The following is a 20,502-nucleotide window of genomic DNA, read 5'->3' as shown; positions in this document are numbered from 1 at the left end:
CGTGCAGCATGTCTGCACTCTACGCTTGTGCTGCCTTCCTGCACTGGCTTCGGAGCTTTGAGGCATGTGTCAAAGTGGAGAGAACAGCAGACTGAGAGCTGGGGAGCCCAGTTCTGACCCCTCCTCCCACTGAGCCATCAGTGACACAAAGGGCAGGGTATGAGAGGCCTTCTCAGTTGACAATCTGTGTTCTATTCTCTGGGGGCCATTAGAGTTGATAGAATGGGATCATCTTTGCACTTTCCTCCCGGGCTACTCACAGTCTTCCCACAAGTCTTTGTCTGTTTGGCAGACCTAGGGGCCAAGGGCTCTGGGGTCCCATCAGGGTAGGGTCAGAAGTGCCTGGTTTTGCAACTAGGCATCATTTCCTGCTCAGGAATTTGAAGTTGAAGCCCCACTATTCCTAATTACTATTCTAAGCTCTCATTGAAAATCTGAGTATAATTTTTACAAGAGTGTGGCTGAGGATGGATAAGAAAGGGAACAAGTCAAGCTGAAGGTGACATGAGCAGGAGGCAAAGAGAAGCCTGGGAGCAGAGGAGGTTAGAGGGGCTGGCAGAGGAAATCAGCTTAGATTCTGCCTTGAGGCAGAACAGGGTGCTTCTGAGGGGTTTAAGCAGGGTCAGGAGGCATGATCAGATTTGGCTCACTCTGGTGCCAGTTGGAGGATGGATTTGAGAGAAGTAAGTTGGAAGCAGACACCATCCTGATGCCGAGATCTGGGCAACAGACGAGGAGGCCCTACAGAGGATAGGGGTCCAGGCAAGGGGGAATGGGGAGCTGAGTGATGCTGGGTCAGTAACCTCAGAAGGGCTTGATGGTTGTCTGCATTGGTCGAGGAATGTGGACAGGGAAAAGAGGAAGCGACAACAGCACCTGGGGGGCTGGATGTGTCGCTCACAGAGATAGAATATATAGAACAAGTGCTCAGAGCCACAGGAAGTCCCAAGCTGTGTACCTCAGTGTGAGGTTTTACAGGACATCCAGGGGGATGTGTCCAGAGAGCAAGTAGATGAAAGGGTCTGGAGCTTAGGAGGAGGTGAACCCATGATGCAGGCATGGATTTTCTCTATGGCAGGGCTGTGGGGCTTGAAGCCCTGTGAGGGGATAAGATCACTCTGTACACTCTAGGTGGGGTGAGAGGACAAGAGGCTGAGGACACAGACTAGGAAACCTAGATCCCCCATCAGTTCTTCAAAGGCACACTGTGGGTGTCCCTCAGCACAGGGCCTGCCACTGACCCCTAGGCCAGGGCTGACCACAGAGAGGACATCAGTGCATGTGTCTGACTGTGGTTCCCCCAGATGAGGTCTTTGTCCTTAATGTACCTGGATCTGCCAGGGTTGCCATAGTAACCACAAATGTAGGGATACATGGTCTCTGTGTTGTCATGGAAACAAACACTTGCATGTCCCTCAGTGGCACGGCTACGGAGAACTTGAGGATGCAGTCTGCTCTGAAGGGTTTGGGAGGGAGACTGTGACCAGCAGAGAGGGTTTCCATATCCTAATGAATCAGTGATGGCAGCTGTTAGCCTGACTGTTGCCACGGTGATGGAGAAAGACAGCCAGGTGACTGGCGCTAGCTTCAGTATTGAGCTGGTGAGATAAAGCATTGCAACGGGCTTTCTGTGCAGCCTGGACAGGACCAGACCTCAAACTCACCCCACCCTCTGGCAGCCATGGGGACAAGGACCTCTTTGCTTTCTCTTTGGGTTTGCACCCTTTTGCCAAGACAGGGATTTTGTTCCCAGGAGGCACTCCCCGGCCCATGGGATCTCAGCATTCAAAGCAACACAAGAAACCTGGGCCCCTGAAACGGGGCCACCGAAGAGATCGGTAAGCTCTCAACACCCTCTCCTTTAGCCCATGGACCCCAACCCTGTGTCCACGGCACCCGCCATGACTTCCTCCCTTTGCAGTCCCAAGGCCCTCCCTTCCCCCACCACACGGGGTCCCATGGCTCTTCCCTCCCAAAATCTCAGGCTCTGGACAGGTCAATGGGGACCTTTGCACCTCTGCTCACCCAAATCTCAGGGGAATCCTCCACCACAGGAGTGAGGCCCTTGCTCCTGGCTGCTCCATGCTCCTACTCTCTGCCTCCACCCGGCCCCCTGTGCTCCATTCCCCTGGCTTTGGTCATTATCGCCCTCCTTCTGAGCTGCCTGCCTGCTGTCCTGGGCCCCACAGAGCCGGCACCTGCTGGAAGTCCCTCCAGCTGATCCCACTTAATCCCACCGGAAGCAGCTGGGACTGAGGCCCTGGAGGAGGCCTTGATGAGCGCTCGGTCTGGCCAGGCCAGGGGCAGGAATGACAAGGTGAGGTACAAGGCCGTGGAGTCACCCCTGCTTTTTGTCCTCAGGAGAACAACCAGGAGGAAGTACTGGAAGGAAGGAAGGGAGATCGCTCGGTGAGCTGGCAGGGGAGGAGGGAGCGCTGGCTGGGGAAAGGCCCCCCACAGAAGCCTGTGCGGGGAGGGTGTGGGCGGGGGAGGGCACCTCTGCAGCCATGGACCCCATATGTGCTGGGCTACGTGCGTGGGAAATGAAGTCCGGAGGGAGGTGTGACCCCGAAGTGAAGTGTGCCCTCTCTGTGGCTGTTGTGGGCTTGGTTTGTTCCTCCTGGCCCTTCCTGTGGTCCTTTTGCCCAACTTCAGCCTGGTGATGCTGCTGAGAGGGCCTAGAGTTCTGGGCTCCACTCCCCAGCCTGTCCTGGGTCACTTGGCCAGGCGTTCCCAGACCCACACTCTCCCTGCCCTAGGCTGCCATCCCCAAGGCCTGTCTTCATAGTCCAGAGATGGGTCTTTTCTAGGACTCCTGACCAGAGCCTCCTCTGTGCCTTACTGATGGCAGGGTCCCTGGGATATATTTCCTGGCCCAGAGGACAGGCAGGAAGAGCTGCCTATGAAGGAGGGAGCTTGCCTCATAGATGAGACCAGATGTAGGATCCCCTTCCCAGGTGCGATGTGGCTGCCGAGGGTTCCCAGAACCTGCAGAACGCATCTGATCTTCCAGGGACCAGGCCAGAGACATAGGAGGGCATTTGGGGCTCTGGTTTGTGCCCTCTGGGATGTTGGTCCTGGGTTTCTGATGAGGTCTCTAGTGAGCTGTCCTCAAAGAGGAGCTCTAGACACATGGTTATGTGTCTATGGCCCTCTGTTCTTTTCTGCACATGGCCTAAAACCAAGTTGGCTTTTTAGCCTAAAGAAAATCTCCTGAAGAGAAAGATGGGAGGCAGGGGAGGATACGTGGTGTATCCCTTGAGCCTACTTCAGAGGCTTCTGGGGAGGAGGAGGGGGTGTAAGGATTGAACCCCAGGGGGCAGACTCTGCTGTATGATGCAAATGAGGCTCGAGGACTTCAGCTCATTTGTCTTCTGCAGCTGATGCAATTTGAGTGATGTGAGCTGATGAGGCCCCTCTGGCACCCACCACCCATACACTGTCAAGGACACAAGAACCTCTGAGATCACCCTTTGATTAACAGCAAAACGAAGGCCTCAGGGCAGGGTCACACTGCAAGTTGACAGCAGAGTCAGGACTTGAACCCAGGCGCCCTGCTCATGGCACTTTCTCTGCAGTGCAGGCCTGGGAGCCACTTCACTGTGTAGGAGTCAAGGGGCCTGTTAGGAGTGAGTGGTCCTTTGGTTATGACCTTTCCTCCTGTGCATGGAGGCCCTGAGCTTACTGTGGGCTATATATCCACAGTGATGCCTGGCTGGCAGGGACCCCTGGCCATACCAGGTTCTGGGATGACTCTTTCTGGGGTTGGGTGCCTTGCTACTTTACCCAGGACCTCCTCCCACCGCCGCTACTCTGGCTCTTCTGTGTTGAAAGGCTCTGCCAGTATCCCTTTAAAGCTGTGTTATTCAAGATGGTGCCAACAAGCGTGACATTTTGCTCCCAATAGCCAGTCCTGTATGGGTTCGCGGGGTGGCGAGTAGATGGACGAGGGAGCCAGGCAGCCTCAGTGGTAAGGCTGAGTTCTGGGGACATATCTCTGCAAGTTGGCAATAGTCATAATTGATGATAAAGTTTGATGGTCTAGCCATGGAAGGACATAGCCAGAATAAAGGAATCTTGTCACAGCGTTTTTATTGCAGGTTCTCCCAGTCATCCTGGGAGCTTCCAAGTCCCCGAGGACATTCCTCCATACCCTAGCCTCGGAGTCTTTTGTTTTCCTCAGCTCACTGACTGTCACCTTTACTTTAGTCACCCATTACTGGGATCTTATCATCACATGAAACTGTTCACCTCCAAAGTCTCAATCTCTCTGTACCTCCTAGGCATTGTCTCCCTTTGCTGCACTATATCAGTTCACAGAGACCTAAGGCTCCTGCCTCCTAGTTTTTTTCCTGACCCTGAATCAACCCTTGCTCCTATCCAGTCTGGACGCTATGACCTTGCTTCAGCTGTTTATCAGTCACCACCTGGCCCCTTAGTCTCCCACACACCCCTAGAACATGGTAACTGACTGCCTTCTTTAGTCCTGACTTACAAGGAAGGGGGGCAGGTGGGAATCCCTTCATGAATGAACACTAGTCCAAACTCACGGTCCATAGCCTCACCTGAGCTCCAGTCCTCTGGCCTAGGCCACTGCAATGCCCCCTCAGCTGTTTCTAAGCTCTCACATAATCCCTCTACACCACAATTTCCCCCCTCATTCCTAGCAGGCAACATGGGCTCTCTCTTTATAAAGAAAATCTGCCAGGAAGACATTTCTTTTTTTAAAACTTTTTATTTCATATTGGCGTATAGCTGATTAACAATGTTGTGATAGTTTCAGGTGAACACAAAGGGACTCAGCCATACATATACCTGGATCCATTCTGCCTGCCTCCCACCCCACCCCCAGGAAGAAATTTGTTTAACCCCTACTCTGGGCAGCATTCCTGCATCCATGCCTATCCATGCCTCTGGCCCCCATCACACTGAGAGATGGGTATTCCTCTTCCAGTTAGCCTCTCCACAAGAGATCTGGGGACCCTCCACCTTACCTCTTCATCCAAGTTCCCCACTCTGTTGCTTATTCCTTCTCTCCTCCGCATCTTCATTGGCCCCACTCCTCTCCTGGCTCCTTCATTTGTAACTCAGTTAAGAAATGAAACAAGCACTTTGACTTTATAGCCTCTTCTCTCTCCTGCCCTCTCAGCCAAGCCTATTAAAATCAAAGTCAGTGTTTATTATCTCCACCTCCCCACCTACTGCTGATTAATCTGCTACAACCTGGCTTCTGCCCCCATTTCACCACCGGAGCGTCTCATCCTGTGTCTCCAGTGGGTCTTGCTGTAAATCCCCCTGAAGCCTTTCCATGCCTAGTTGACCTCTCAGCTGCATTTGATAGAATGGAGTGTGCTCTGCCTGCAGAAGCTCTCTTCCTTACATTCCATGACCACACACTCTCCTTTTCCGCCTGCCATCCTGATAAATGTTTCTCAGTTTTCTTCATGAGATTTTCTTCTTCTGTTCATCCTGGAAATGCTGATGTGGTCCAGGAGTCTGTCCTGGTCTCTTGTCTCCCATAAACTTGTTCCTGGTGGTCTCATGGATTACCCTGGCTTCAACCTCATCTCTCACTGATGACTAGAGCTGCTTTTCACACCTTCTCCTTAATTTTACTTTTTCTTTTTAGTTCTATAAGTTTTTGCTTCATGTGTATTGAAGCTTTCTTTATAGGTACATAAACATATAAGATTGCTATGTCCTCTCAAGAACTTAACCCCTTAATCGGTAAGAAATGTCCTTCTTTATCGATGGCAGTACTTGTTCTGAAGTTCCATTGGTCTGGTGTTAATCTAGTCACTCCAGCTTTCTGTTGATTAGTGTTTGCATGGTGTATCATTTTCCATCCTTTTACTTTTAACCCTCTGACTTTAAAGTGGGTTTTTTTTTTAGGAATTATATCATTGTGTCATTTTTGTCCAATCTGAAAAATTTGACTTTTTAATTGGAATATTTAGAACATTTACGTTTACTGTTATCATAATATGGTTGAATTTAAATCTACCATCTTGCTATCAGTGTTCTATTTGTCACACTTGTTCTTTTTTCTTCTTCTCCTACTTTCTTTGAGATTGGATGTCTCTCATGATTCAATTTTATCTCTATTCTTAGCTTCTTAGTTGTAACACATTTTTGTTCGTTTTTCTTAGTGGTTGCTCTGTTGTTGTTCAGTCACTCAGTCATGTCTGACTCTTTGCAACCCCATGGACTGCAGCACGCCAGACCTCCCTGTCCTTCTCTGTCTCCCGGAGTTTCTCACACTTATGTTCATTGAGTCAGTGATGCTATCCAACCATCTCATCCTCTGTCTCCCCCTTCTCCTCCTGACTTCAGTCTTTCCCAGCATCAGGGGCTTTTCCAGTGAGTTGGCTCTTTGCATCAGGTGGCCAAAATATTGGAGTTTCGACTTCAGCACCAATGAATTCCAATGAGTATTCAGGGTGGATCTCCTTTAGGATTGACTGGTTTGATCTCCTTGCTGTCCAAGAGACTCTCAGGAGTCTTCTCCAGCACCACAATTTGAAAGCATCAGTTCTTCAGTGCTCAGCCTTCCTTTATGATCCAACTCTCACATACCTGAGTGGCTACTGGAAAAAGCTTAACTTTGATTAAACTGACCTTTGTCGGCAAAGTGATATCTCACCCTTTAATATCCTGTCTAGGTTTGTCGTAGCTTTCCTTCAAAGGAGAAAGCTTTCTCTAGAGTTTACAGTATACACCTTGTACTTGTCATAAGTGAGGTGAAGTCGCTCAGTCATGTCCGACTCTTTGTGACCCCATGGACTGTAGCCTACCAGGCTCCTCCGTCCATGGGATTTTCTAGGCAAGGGTACTGGAGTGGGTTGCCATTGCCTTCTTTTGTCATAGTCTACCTTAAAATGTTCAGTACTTCCTGAATATCATAAGAGACCTGCTACAGTATACTTTAGGCCCCCTTTCTTGTCTTTTGGGCTGCTGTTGTCATGCATTTTGCTTTTACTTATAAACCCAACTATCAGTTTATTATTTTTGCTTTAAACAGTGAATTATCTTTAAAAAACAACTTCTGGGGGATATAACTTACCTACCATATAATTCACCTGTTTATAGTGTACAATTCAATGTGTTTTGAGTTGTGCAACCAACACTGCAATCAATTTTAGAACATTTCCGTTTACCCCATCTCCCCAGAAAACTCATGCCCATTAGTAGTCATTCCTCTTCCCTCTAGCCACACCCAACTAGCCTTGCACAACTAGCCTTTCCCCTAGCCTTGCAAAACTGCTGATTTACCTTCTGTCTCTGTAGATTTGCCTATTGTGGATATTTCATATAAGTGGAATCATAAGTGGCCTTTTGTGACTGGCTTCTTTCAAACATATCACAATGTGTTCAAGGTTCATCCGTGTTGTATCATGTCTCAATACTGCATTTCTTTTCATTGCCAAATGCTATTCCGTTATCTGGATTTACCACATTTGTTTATCCATTCATTGGTTGATGGACATTCACACTTTTCCACTTTTTAGCTATTATGAATGATGCTGCTGTGAATATTTGCAGACATGCTTCATTTCTCTTGGGTGCATGCCTAGAAGTAGAACTTCTGGAAGACTGTATGTTCCACCTTTTGAGCAACTGCCAGGCTATTTTCCAAAGTGGCTGGACCAATTCACATTCCCACCAGCCGTGTATGTATAAGAGATCTAGTTTCTCCACTTTCTTGCCAATACATGTTTTAGCTGTGGTATTGACTAAATAATCATCCTAGTGAGTCTAAAGTGGTATCTCATTGTGGTTTTGACTTATCTCTCCCTAATGACTAATAATGAGTGATAATGTGCCCATAGGCCATTTGTGTGTCTTCCTTGGAAAAATGTCTATTCAAATCCTTTGCTCATTTTTAAATGGAGTATTTGTCTTGTTAATGAGTTGTAAACGTTCTTTTTGCATTTTAGATGAAAATCCTTAATCAGATAATGATTTGCAGATATTTTATGTCATTCTTCAGGTTGCTTTTCACTTTATTAATGGTATCCTTTACAACACAAAAGTTTTGAATTTTGATAAAGTCTAATTTATCTGTTGTTGTTGTTGTTGCTTGTGCTTTTGGCGTCATATCTAATCGCTTAATATAAAGTCACAAAGATTTATGTTTTCCTCTGAGAATTTTATAGTTTTAGCTCTTAGACTAAGGTCTTTCATTAATTTTGAGTTAGTTTTTGTATATAGTGTGTGGTAGAGGAATCCCAGGTTTTTCTCATTTTGGATATTTAGTTTTTCCCAGTATCATGTGCTGAAAAAAACTAATTTTTCTCCTATTGAGCAGTCTTGGCATCCTTGCCAAAAATCAACTGACTGTAAAGGTGAGTTTATTTCTGGACTCTCAGTTCTACTGTGTTGATTTATGAGTCTGACCTTATACAGTCTCGATTACTGTGGTTTCATAGTAAGTTTTGAAATTAGGAAGTATGAGCTCTCCAAATTTGTCTTTTTTCAAAATTGTTTTGGCTCTGTGCTGGGTCCCTTGAATTTCTGTATGAACTTTAGGACCAGCTTGTTAATTTCTGAAAAGAAACCAGCTGGTATTTTGATTGGGGATTGTGTTGAATTTGTAGGTCAATTTGAGGAGTATTGCTATCTTAACAACATTGAATCTTCTGATCCATAAACACAGGATATCTTTTAGTTTATTTAGGTCTTCTTTAATTTCTTTGAAAGAAGTTTGTGGTTTTTAATGAACAATCTATACTTGTTTTTAAAAAATTCATTCTTAAGTATTTTTTTGATGCTTTTGTAAATTGAGTTATTCTTAATTTCATTTTTCACTGTATTCACTGTATTATTCACTGTAAGTGTATAGAAATGTTACAAATTTTGTATATTGGTCTTATATCCTGCAAACTTGCTGAACTTGTTTATTAGTTCTAATGGTTTTTAGTAGATCCCTTAGATTTTCTTTATACAAAGTCATGTCATCTATAAATAGAAATCATTTTACTTCTTCCTTTCTAATCTGGAGCCTTTATTTCATTTTCTTGCCTATTCGTCTTGGCTAGAACCTCCAGTACAGTGTTGAATAGATTTGTTTTGATCCTATTGGGAATGCATTCAGCCTTTTACTTTTATGTATGATGTTAGTTTTGGGTTTTCATAAGATGCTCCTTGTCAGATTGAGGAAATCCTCTGCCGTTTTTTTCTTTGTTCCTGTTTGCAGTATCTGCCACCCCATCCATTTTTCTGGTTGCTTTTAGGATTTTCTCTTTATCCTTGGCTTTCAACAGTTTGATTATAAAGTATTTTGGTATACTCTTTTTCACGTTCTGCATGAGGTCTTACTACCATGCCGTGTAACTCTGCTAAGAATGTCCCATTCTCTCATCCATTTTAAAAATGGTTTATATACTTTACTGCTGTTTGATTACAAGCTCCATGAAGGCAGGGGCTATGTCTGGTTTTTTTCACTGTCTGTCCTCAGCCTGCAGTGCATGTACACAGTAAGCACTCAATAAACATTGACTGGACAATAATAACCAAAATTTCCTGAGGACTTATACAATGCTAAGCCATTTACATATATTAACTCATAAAAAGTTGCAACTACCCTATGAGGTAAGTACTGTTGTCATTCACAATATGAGGTGAAGAAACTGGGACACAGAGTGGTTAAATAAATTGGTCTAGGTCACGTTGTCATATAAGTAGTGAGGCAAGCTTTCAAAGGTGTGTACCCTTAATCATTACTGAATGAACAAATGAATATTTTGATATATAGTGTCTACAAAAGGGGACCACAATAGGTAAAAGTATAGTTCCTAAAACAATCATCAGAACATCAGACTTTCTATAATTTTGAGTACCCATACACAATGTTAATTAATGTCTCTCTATATTATATATGTATAATATTAAATATAATATTCAATTAAATGTAATAATTCTGTAAGTATTAAGTGTTAAGTAATGCTCACATATAGTATATATCATCACTATTAACATCATGATCTTACTGCCTGCCAGGCTTTGTGTTAAATTTATATAAAGCCTGCCAGGCTTTATATAAATTGCTTTATTTAATATTCATAATTCAGTGAAATTGGTGTTAGAATCCCTGTGATATAACTAAGGCTCAGAAAGGTCAAGCCCAAGGTCACAGAGCTTATCACAAAGCCGGATTTGAGCCCCTGTCTATTTGACGCCGTATCTGTGCTCTTAAGGCCTTTGCTGTACTCCCCTCTCCAGCCTGGCTGAAGCAGGGGTTGCCTTGGGCTTTCCAAGCTCTCGCTCTTCCAGGAAACTCCCAAATCCCAGGGCTTGGTCCCCACTTCACAGCACTATCCAAGGCAGTTCCTCCCAGCCCCTGTCCAGTAGGGAGAGATGACACTTCATCGGTTCAGACATTGTGGTGCGTCGTCCTAGTCCCTTAGAAGCTGGGGGTGCCGTATTGGAACCCATCCTAGACCAACTAAATCAGAACCTCAGGGAGGAGGTACAGGAATCTGAATTTTTAAACAGCTCCCCAGGTGACTCTGATGCCTAGACTGATTTGGGAACCACTAGCCCAGGCTCAGGAAAGAGGAAATGGATACTCCTTAGGAAAAGAAGTGGGGGCTCTTTCCCAGACCAACTTTACACTACCTTTTAGAAACACAGTGGCCTCATGTGGTGTGAACATATATTGGAAAATAATATTAGAAAACCTTGTAGTAAATTTGGAATACATAAAACAATATAAAGAAGAAACATAAGATTACCTATAATCCTAACACCTAGAGGCAACTCCTGTTAACATTTTGATTTATTTCTCTTTTTAAAAATTTTTTTAAAGTGTATATTTGTACACATAAAAATGCACAATTATTAGGGACACAGCTTATAATGAATTTTCACAGCTGAACACAGTTATGTTAACAAAACCCAGACCAAGGAACAAAACATCAAGAGCACTCAAGAAACTCCCTTTGAACTCCTTTCTGGTAACTTCTCCCTCCAAAGTAATTAACAGTGAAAGTCGCTCAGTTGTGTCTGACTCTTTGCGACCCCATGGACTATATAGTTCATGGAATTCTCCAGGCCAGAATACTGGAGTAGGTAGCCTTTCCCTTCTCCAGGGGATCTTCCCAACCCAGGGATCGAACCTAGGTCCCCTGCACTGCAGGCGGGTTCTTTACCAGCTGAGCCACCAGGGAAGCCCAAAGCAGTTAAACCGACTTCTAACATTACTAGTTAATTTTGCCTATTGTTGTTCAGTCAGTCAAGTCGTGTCTGACTCCTTGCGACCCCATGGACTGTAGCACACCAGGCCTCCCTGTCCCTCACCATCTCCCGCAGTTTGCTCAAACTCATGTCCATTGGATCAGTGATGCAATCCAATAATCTCATCCTCTGTTGCTCTCTTCTCCTTCTGCCTTCAATTTTTCCCAGCATCTGTATTCTTGCCATGAGAAGCCCATGAACTGTATAATTTTGCCTATGATTGATATTTAAATAAATGGATTTCTTATCTCCCCTTTGAGTCTGGCTTATTTTGCTGATATTGTATTTGTGAACTTCATCTGTGTTAAGAATGTATTTTCTTGCTAAGTCACTTCAGTCGTGTCCGACTCTGCGACCCCATAGACGGCATCCCACCAGGATCCCCCATCCCTGGGATTCTCCAGGCAAGAACACTGGAGTGGGTTGCCATTTCTTTCTCCAATGCATGAAAGTGAAAAGTGAAAGGGAAGTCAGTCAGTCATGTCCGACTCTTCGCGACCCCATGGACTGCAGCCCACCAGGCTTCTCCGTCTGTGGGATTTTCCAGGCAAGAGTACTGGAGTGGGTGCCATCGCCTTCTCTAGTAGTTCATTTATTGCTTCTGTATAGTATTTGCGTGACTGTAGCACGGTCTATGTGTCCATTTTAATGCTGATGGCATTTAGGGAGTTGAAAGCGTTTGGCAACAGTGACTAGTGCTGTTATGAACTTCTTGTACCTTTCTCTTGCCGCACGTGTGTTTGCACGTCTGTGAGGTAGGTACCTAGGCGTGGAATTCCTGAGTTTTACATTCAGCTCTATCAGATACTGCCCAAGTTTTCCAAAATGCTGCTACAAATGCACCTTTGCCAGTAGTATATGAGTTCTGCTTGTGCCACATCCTCACCAAATCTGTCTTTTATTTTAGCCATCCCGGTGAGGGCATAGTGTGTGACATTGGGGTTTTCCTTTGCATTTCCTTGGTGAATACTGAAGTAGAGCATCTTTTCCTTCATGGTTTTTGGTTTGGGGGGCTGCAACATGTGGCTTATGGGATCTGAATTCCCTGACCAGGGGTTGAATCTGGGCCCATAGCAATGAAAGCACTGAGTCCTAACCACTGGACCATCAGGGAATTCCCACCCTTCATGTATTTCTTTTTAATCTTTTACTCTGTGTTCACCTCTGGCAACCCTTAGTTCATTTAAAAAGAAAAACAGAAAAAGATAGACATCCCAAACCATAAAACAAAAGAAAAATCTGATAAAGTAAAATAAAAACCAGAGTAAAGTACTATGTTGTTTTCCCCTTCAGTGAAGTCTGTCAATTAAAAATAAACGCTGTCTGACTTTCAAACCTTGAAGAAAATATATGCTTTGCTGTTGTTCCATCTCTTAGCTCTTTCGTCCTGTGCTTCTCTCAACCACTTAATTTTCACTTACTTTTCTGACAGCATTTGTATCTTTGGGAGTGGGGGATGCAATTTTATAAACTTTGCACTAATATTCTTCAAAGAAAAGCTATTGTGACAAAGGAGAAACTTAAATTCAGGCTGAGAGAGGGAAGCCTTGCGTAGCCAATGCCCAGAATAAGTTACTGTCATTCTCCTGGGAACAGTAGAAGCTTTGCAGAGTCAAATTGTGGACACAGCAGAGCGAATTCTAGAAATAAGGTGGTTTTGTTTGTGCTGCTATGCAGAAATTGTTTGTTAATTGAAAAATGGATTTAAGTTTTCTTTAGATGCTTCAGGAAAAAAATCTTCCTGGGCATTATCTGAAAAAATATACAGATTGAATTTATCCAGAAGACAATTATATATGTTCATGTGTGCAGATATCCTTTTCACAAAGTTGTATAGACTGACATCTAAAGTTTTCTTGTAGCCTGTCTTCCCATATCATTTAACACTTAAAACTTTTAGTGTCTCTAGAATAGCTTTTTTAATGGACTTACTGAAATTTAATCACTCTCCTGTTTTGGTTATTTCAATAGTTTCTAAATTCTCAATGATGAATGTCCTTATTGTAAATTTCCATGCTCCCTTACATTACTTTCTTAGAATAGCTTCAGAGAAGCGAAATTAATGGCTCAGAAGAGTGAATGTCTTTAACGATCTCTGATACATCAGTGTGAGACATTTCTTCCGGAAAGAGCATCATTCAGCAATATATGACAATAGATGACACGCCACCCCCTTGGGATGTCCACCAGCTTTGCACTCGCTTCAGTCACAGTGTCTCTTGCCATATGAGAAGACTGCTGTTTCAAACCTTATACAATCTGTTTGGCTTCTGGATTTAGGAACTTGCTTAGAGCAGCTCCTCTACTCTCTACACATGATTAGAACACTATTGTCTAATATTTTTTCCTTGTAGAAATGTTTTCCTTTTTACATAAACCTTAATCCATCTGTTATTTGTTTTTATGTCTGATATGAAGTAGGGATACACTATTTTCCCTCAGATAGCAAGTTGATCTCTAAACCATTTGGCAAATAGTGCAACATTTCTTCAGTCTTTTGAAAGGGCATCTTTATCATAAACCAATTTCCTCTACAGACGTGGGTCTCTTTCCACACTGCATTAGTCTGTTTGGTCATTCTCGAGCCAGTACCATTATTTTGGTTATTTCAGAGTTTTAGTACAGTTTGAGAACTGGTATGACAAGTGCCTTCTTATTCTTTTATAAATTTTTCTTGGATATCTTGGGAAAATTGGCTTATTTTTTCCAGGTGAATTTTGGGATATATTTGTAGAATTTTTTTAATTGCACTTCACTTGTGATTAGAATGGCACCAAACCTATAAATTAATTTGTAGACATGAATACCAAAATTATAATACCAGACAGGAACAGAGGATTCCTCTCCTTAAATCAGGAGTGTTTGTATAGGTGAGATTTCTTGCGTTTTTTTAGAATTTTACTATGTTTTCATGTATATGTGAGACATTTCTTGTGACGTTTTGCTGGATATGTGAAGAGGCTAGAATCTCTTGTTTTATATTTATAACTAGATGTTTCTGATATGCAAGATAATTATGTAAGTCAGTGTGTCAGAACTGAAGGATCCGGGTGTAGCCTCATCCTCACTGAGCCCAGGGGACCCTGAGGCCTGAGGAGTAGGGTCTTGCCTCTGGTCATAAGGTGAATCTGGAGCCCAGGAGTAGATTCCCAGCCTGTGTCCCCTAGAAACCTCCTAAGTTAGATGGAGAGAAGGACTCATTGTAACTCAGTAATCAGGGAGCCAACTACTGTTGCCATGGAAACCTAGAGGCTTCATCTTCTGGGAGGACCAGAATGTGGAGTCTAGAAAGAACAGACTACATTAGGATGGGACCAGTCTAGGGTGGGTGGGTGTGTGTGTGTGTGTGTGTGTGTATGAGAGAGGGAGAGAGAAAGGGAGGGAAACACTTTTTAAAGAGAGAGGTACCCTTCATCATTGTCTACTAAGGTCTGGTGCCGTACTCTAGATTGACACTGGGTGGTGCTGTAAGAAGGGGTGTCCAAGGCTGCTCTTAGCATGAGCTGGAAACACTCTAGGCAGAAGTGCTAGCATCTGCCCATCGTAGGACCGGAGTCCAGCTGGCATCTGCTGGACACTGGTTCTTCCTCCCTCAAGGCCCAAAGGGAGACCCCCACCCAGGCCACACAGACCCTGGGATGATGACAGAAGAGACTGACCTCTCACCCCAAGGTTCATCTCCATTGATAATGGGCCAGGTGGCAAGGACAGTGCAGGAGTTCACAGGGTGATGGTCAGGAGGAGTGGACAGGGCCTGACCTTCAGATGGAGCTCAGGGTTGGGACAGCCAAGGCCAGCATGTGATTCTTTCACAGCCTCAGTCTGGCAAGACTCAGGAAGGGGAGGCCTGTGAGTCCTGTGAGCATCTGTGGAGGGTGTAGCTGGGAGTCCTTACTTCCCTGCTCTCCTTGCTGCCTGCTCCTGCCCCCCTGGGTCCTGAGCCTCCTGCCTTCTGATACCTCCCCGCCAGCCTAGGAGAGCCTGAGCCCAGAACTAACTGCCCCTGAGCAAGGGCCACAGGCCCCAGGGAGGCTCTCTCCAGGCACGCATGGGATGAGCTTCTAGAAGCAGGCAGGGTGTCTTCATTTGGGAGGTGGGGTGCTGGGGAGAGAGGAAGGAGGTGGGCTGCTAAAGCCACCCGTGGTGCCCGAGGCTGGGTCTGAAGGACCCAGAACTGTTGAGCGAGCAGCGCTTGTCCATCCCTTCCCTGTCCCACCTCGTCCCTGTGCCCCAAGGAGGCCTGACCTCCGGGAATGGACCTGTGACCCCAGGGAGGCTCCGTCCAGCTTTCCCACCCCTTGCTGTCAGGGTCACCCTCATGATTGATCCAGGAGGTGGGCTTAGAGTTCTGGCAGGGGTTGGGGGGAGTCTCCTGCCTTGGAATGTCGGGGTGATACGAGGATGCCTGAAGTATGAGCTCTGGGTGTGGGGTGGCCGGTGTAAGTGCCTGTGCTAAGTGATCATGGAAAGAGATGAGGCAGGTGATGGTGTACATGCGTGCATGGTGTGTGTGTGTGTGCAGTGGGGAAGGAAGTGTGTGTGGTGTGTCTGGAACGGTGGAGGTATGTGATGAGCTGGTATGGTATCCATTGATTGTGAAATGCCTTGAATGGGAGGCTGACAGGTCTTTGTTGGAGGGTATGCACGTATGAAGTACATGAAGGAATTTCAAGTACATATGCGTGTGTGGGTATTGTGTGTGACAGTTGGGTGTATGGATAGTGTGAAATAGAGCTGGAGGCAAAGTATGTTTGTGGAGTGTCCGAGGTGGCGTGTGGGAGGCAGCTGTACACGTGTGAGCCTGACTGTGCCGGAAGAGCTGGCATGTTAGTATATGTGGCTTGGGAGGGGGAGGGCCACATGTGGATCCAAATTGCATGCATGGTGTGTCCATTAGTGTGTGTCAGAGGAGTAACGAAAATGAACTAGCATGTGAGAATGCGGAGAGTGTGTGAAGAAGGGACAGGCGTTGGTGGCCGTGGTCTTCCTTCTCCAAGTTGAGGAACCTGAAGCTCATGTAGGGAAATAAGCATGGCCCTATGCCTAGCAGCTCACAACCCAGACTCTTGAGGGTTGAGGGGAGACTGGCCCCTCTGGTGGCCTGGTGCTGGTGGGTTATGGCCGGTCGTGTTCAGTCCCTTAGGGTTATTGTCCTGGAGCTGGCTCCCACACCCCATGAGGATGAATTGTGCAATAAAGAAAAAGTTTTGTAAGCCAGCTGCTAAATATAGCTGTTGTTGCTAAGTCACTTCAGTTGTGTCCGACTCTGTGCGACCCCATAGACGGCAGCCCACCAGGCTCCCCCGTCCCTGGGATTCTCCAGGCAAGAACACTGGAGTGGGTTGCCATTTCCTTCTCCAATGCATGAAAGTGAAAAGTGAAAGGAAAGTCGCTCAGTCGTGTCCGACTCTTTGCGACCCCATGGACTGCAGCCCACCAGGCTCCTCCGTCCGTGGGATTTTCCAGGCAAGAGTACTGGAGTGGGGTGCCATTGCCTTCTCTGAATATAGCTGTTACTGAAACTTAAATAACATAAATGTAAAGTTAAATTATGTTTTTAAAAAAAGGTGAGAAATACTCAAAACTCCCCACTTTGTAAGTGTCTTTCCAACGCTGGACTGCACCTTCAGTCCAGCCACTCTTGTGGCTGGTCTTCTTTTGAGGCACTGCCTTGCATCTGTTCCTGACTCCACATTCAATCATGTCTCAGAATGCAAGTATTCCTTCCCCAGAAGTCAACAGATGCTGCAAGTTAAGACTTGATTTATTCTTTTGTTGATGGTCTAGACTTCAGAAAGGGACGGAAAACAGTTTTATGAATGCAGATCAGATTTTCAAGTTTGAAATGTCTGTGGCTGCTTCATTGTCAACAGCACTAACTATTGAACAATTTTTTTTTAAGAATTCAAAAACTGTTTACCAATTCAGCAAAGAAGCCACTCAAATCACTGGTGAATGGCTGACGTTTTGACATGCCTTTGTTGTTTCATTTTCGTCTTACCTTTTAAACAGAATTATCAACCAGCATGTGCATCAGAACTGTACCATCTGTCACTGTGATCATAGGTCAGCTCCAGCTGAAGAGGAAAGCAGAAATCAATGAATGCATTAGTTTGGGGGACAGTCAACTAGCTATATGGAATTTTTATTTGTAAATTATGTGCTGTACATCCTTTATATCAGCAAAATTTATGATAAACTTATGTATGTAGGCATGCAGACATTTTCTGGAGAGCCGGGTATTAAGCATCACTGGAGCTCTCAGTAGGTCCTACCCCCTCCACACACGTCTCCCTTATAGTACACGGGATGAGGGGAAGAGTGCAGGTGCAACCTCAGAGACACTGGGAGCTGCTTCTCAGATTTCCAGACAAGCTGTAGCAGCTCACCAGCTCAGCTGTGACCTCCTCCTGCTCCTGGGCTTTGGGGCTCACCTGGTAGCCCCATTTATTCAGCAATAGCTACCCAAGCCCCTTCTCTGCCAGGTGCTGGGCATTCCCAAGGAAGAGGAGGACATGGTCCCTGCCTACATGGAACTTACAGCCCAGAGGAGGAAACACCCAGTCCCAGCCAGCCACCCCCTTGAGAGCATAGCGCAGAAAGGAGACCCCTCACCCAGCTGGAGAAAGAGGGAAGCCGAGACAAGAGCAGCTGGCCTGATACAGACGCTTCTCAGTACTGGGTGCACAGTACCCATGGGCTCTCTGTTAAACAGGCAGAGACTCTTTCAGTAGGTCTGGGCAATCTGGTGCCCAGGAGTCTGCAGTGTGCTTGGGTGTGGCATGACCCTCAGGCTACACTTGGAGAAGTCTTGATCTGGGGAGAGAAGAGGGTGCATGCAGAGGCAGAGGGATGAGAAAGATGAAGTCATGCTGGGAAATCTGGAATGAGACTTGATGGGGGCAGAGGAGGGGAGAGGGGGCTGGAGCAAAGTGGAGGTGGGCCAGCCTGGAGGGGAGGGCAGGGAGAAGCAGGAGGCAGAGGGAGCCGCTCACATAGCCTCACATGGATTCTGTCTTGTGGAATGAGGGGCTGTTGAAAGATCCTGGTTAGCAAAGAGGCGACGTGCTCAGGTTGACTTTGGAAAAGTATGGTGCCCTTAGAGCTGGCAGAACTGGAGGTCAGGATTCTGGAAGGAGGCTGGAGTCACGTGAGGCCTAAACCCAGAAAGAAGCATGGGGGACAGAGGAGAGGGACCTATAGGAGGGCCTTGATGGTTGAACTCACAGGCTAGGTGAAGGACAGATGAGTTAGGGTGGCATCTGGGTGTTTGGGGGTGAATGGGTAGATGGCAGGGCCATTCATGGCACCAGAAAACACAGGAGGAGGAGCAGCTCTGGAGTGAGATGAATTCAGTTTTGAACCTGGAGAGCTGGGGTGCTTCTGGAGGGACCCCAAGACACTTGGAGCTCAGGGAAACCTGCAGGATATAGATTGTGAGCCCCAGAAGGTAGGTGGGGGGCTGGGGTGGGATTGGAGAGGTTCCCTGGGAGAACACACAATGAGAAGAGCCTCAGAACAGGTGTCTGGATCCAGTCCTGAAGGACCAGGAGCTCAGGTGCCTGACTTGGCCTTATTTCTGGAAGAGGTGGCCCAGACACCAGTCCCTCCATTCAAGAGAGCCAGAGAGGGGGCTGGAGGAGGCTGGAGTAGTTCAGAACCATGGGCGGGCAGCTGCCTTCCACAAGAGCAGGAGGTCACAGCACTTAGGAGTCTCAGGGTCTCAGTTCTAGCTCCAGTCCTGGTTCTGCTGCCAACTTGCTGTATGACCTTTGACAAATCACTACCCATTCTGGGCCTCAGCTTCTTTATTTGAAAGTGGGAAGGTTGGACCAGACCAGTGGTTTTCACATGAGATTTGAAGCCCCAGAGTCACCCAGAACTAACTCGAGGGCATCCTTGGAGTGGGAGGGAGAGGCTGAGGGTGAGGCCCTCCAGTCCCTGGCCTCCCCCAGCTTCGTCCAGAGCCACCAGAGCTTTGATAGTCCCTGTGTTGGTTTCCACCTAGAACCACTGGGTCAGAGAATCCCAAGTCTGTGAAGCCTTATCCACACAGACACTGTGGAGACTGAAGGGTAATAAAACACGATGAGAAAACGAAATAGCCTCACTCAGATACTGTGTGAGCCTTGATGCCCGTTTTCCCATGTAGCACAGTCGTGGTCATGCCCATGCTTACCCAAGACTCTGCATGGCTGTGGGCAATTTCAGCAGCTCAGCTTGCTCCCTCCTCCTGGCTGGTGGGTCACCAGCCTCAAATATCAGTGCCCCCACTCCATGGGGGTCTGTGTGACACCAGCCCTTCCCCACAGCTTCTGCGGACAACACAGTGTGAGGTTGGTTGTGAAGCACCAAAGGGATTCTCTGAACAGGATGGAAAACACTTGGGTTCTTCCTAAAGTCTGGTCTCCATGATGATGCCCACTGAGTGCTGGAGACCTCCACTGGTTAAGACTTCCCCACCTCACCCAGCTGTCCCCCAATGCCCCTCAAAGCTAGGCACTGTCAGCAAACTGGAGGGAGACTGGGCCTAGACCTGTGTGCAGGAGGGAGATGAGTGGAGACAGGAGCAGAAATGGCCTTAACAGTGCCCCCTAGGGAAAACCCAGACCCTTCAAACCTGTGTGCGGTCACAGCCCCAAGAAGCCCATGCCTGGCTTCCCTCTCTCCAGGCAGGGCCTCTGAGCTGTGGAAGGCCCCTGCCCACGCCCTGGCTCTGGGATCCTGCCATGAGGTGGTCATCTGGGAGGAGCCAGCATTCATGCCTGTTTGCCCCTTGTTTCTTCAGCCCAAGTTCATGGCCCAGCATGCACCACCCTCTCATGCTGGGAAGGTGGTACTGCCCCTGCCCCTACCTCCTAAGGCATCCAGATGGCCCAGACCAGGCCACACTGGACCCCAGGATCCCAGGCTTGAAGGCTGTGCCTTTGGGGAGTTCCAGGGTCTCCAGGTCTCTTGCTACCTTGGGAACAGTTTGGAGGGAGAGCTCAGCAGAAGTGGCCGCCTCCCTCTCACCCCATCAGTGTCCTAGCTAGGGCTCAGAAGCTTGCTCCAGGACCCCTGGGATGAGCCCCCACCCCCTCCTTTTCCCTCCCTTGCTTTCTCGGTTCCCAGGACCATGGAGGCCACTTCAGCAGTTGTCATTTGGCAGGGTGGTTGGATGGAGGTGGGGTGACGACTCTTGGTGTTTCTGACAACAGGCTGGGGGACTCAAGCACCAATGTGAAGCTGAAGAGAGTCGTGGAGACAGGGGGCAGTGAGACCGAG

At 46.8% G+C, this 20,502-nt stretch overlaps 1 protein-coding gene and 1 non-coding gene across 2 annotated transcripts in view; one reads left to right on the top strand and one right to left on the bottom strand.

The window, feature by feature from the left end:
• The first annotated feature begins 1,681 nt into the window (after positions 1 to 1,681).
• Positions 1,682 to 20,502, top strand: part of TUB (TUB bipartite transcription factor) — a 65,817-nt gene continuing 46,996 nt past the window's right edge. Inside the window, 3 exon segments of the mRNA XM_055548732.1 lie at positions 1,682 to 1,723; positions 1,726 to 1,838; positions 2,362 to 2,409. Of these exon segments, the coding sequence (XP_055404707.1) occupies positions 1,682 to 1,723; positions 1,726 to 1,838; positions 2,362 to 2,409 (203 nt within the window).
• TRNAE-UUC (transfer RNA glutamic acid (anticodon UUC)) lies at positions 12,277 to 12,349 on the bottom strand. Its single transcript has one exon. It is a non-coding gene; the product is annotated as a tRNA-Glu (tRNA).

This window comes from Bubalus kerabau, chromosome 15, assembly GCF_029407905.1.
Source record: "Bubalus kerabau isolate K-KA32 ecotype Philippines breed swamp buffalo chromosome 15, PCC_UOA_SB_1v2, whole genome shotgun sequence".
Classification (NCBI taxonomy): domain Eukaryota; kingdom Metazoa; phylum Chordata; class Mammalia; order Artiodactyla; family Bovidae; genus Bubalus; species Bubalus kerabau.
The sequence above is the reverse complement of the archived record's forward strand: the minus strand, read 5'-3'. Positions and strand labels throughout refer to the sequence as shown.